We start from the raw sequence: 511 nt of genomic DNA, 5'->3' as shown, positions 1-511 counted from the left end.
TGGGGAGCCCCGCACCTTGGGGAGCCCTGCGCCTCGGGGAGCCCCGGACCTCGGGCAGCCCTGCACCCTGGGGAGCCCCAGGCCTTGGGGAGCCCTGCACTTCAGGGAGGCCCGGGCCTTGGGGAGCCCCAGGCCTTGGGCAGCCCTGCACCTCGGGGAGCCCCGCACCCAGCCCGGCCGCGCTGCCCCCCGCCACCAGCAGAGCAGGGTGCCGCGCTGCCCGCCCGCCGGCCGCGCCACTCACCAGGGCGGCGGTGCCGAGTAGCAGGGCCAGGACGAGGCGCAGCTTGGCCGGCTGGTTCACGCCGCGCGGGATCTCGTAGCTGGGCAGCTCGAGCAGCGCGGCGCCCAGCGCCGCCAGCAGCAGCAGCAGGAGCAGCAGCAGCAGCGCGGGCAGCAGCAGCAGCAGCAGCGCCATGGCCTGGGCCCCGGCGGGGCTCCCGGGCCCGCGGCCCCCGCCGGGCCGCCCGTCGTCAAGGGCCGTTTGTGACCACGGCGCAAAGCGGCTCAT

General features: G+C 77.9%; 1 protein-coding gene across 1 annotated transcript in view; it reads right to left on the bottom strand.

The window, feature by feature from the left end:
- Positions 1-511, bottom strand: part of LOC112959554 (arylacetamide deacetylase-like 4) — a 3,843-nt gene extending 3,332 nt beyond the window's left edge. Inside the window, exon 1 of the mRNA XM_026053576.1 lies at positions 245-511. Coding sequence (XP_025909361.1) covers positions 245-511 — 267 coding nt within the window. The remainder of the gene's footprint in view (positions 1-244) is intronic.

The sequence above is a fragment of the Nothoprocta perdicaria genome, unplaced genomic scaffold (assembly GCF_003342845.1).
Source record: "Nothoprocta perdicaria isolate Ctin4 unplaced genomic scaffold, notPer1 scaffold_117, whole genome shotgun sequence".
In the NCBI taxonomy this organism is placed as follows: Eukaryota; Metazoa; Chordata; class Aves; order Tinamiformes; family Tinamidae; genus Nothoprocta; species Nothoprocta perdicaria.
The sequence above is the reverse complement of the archived record's forward strand: the minus strand, read 5'-3'. Positions and strand labels throughout refer to the sequence as shown.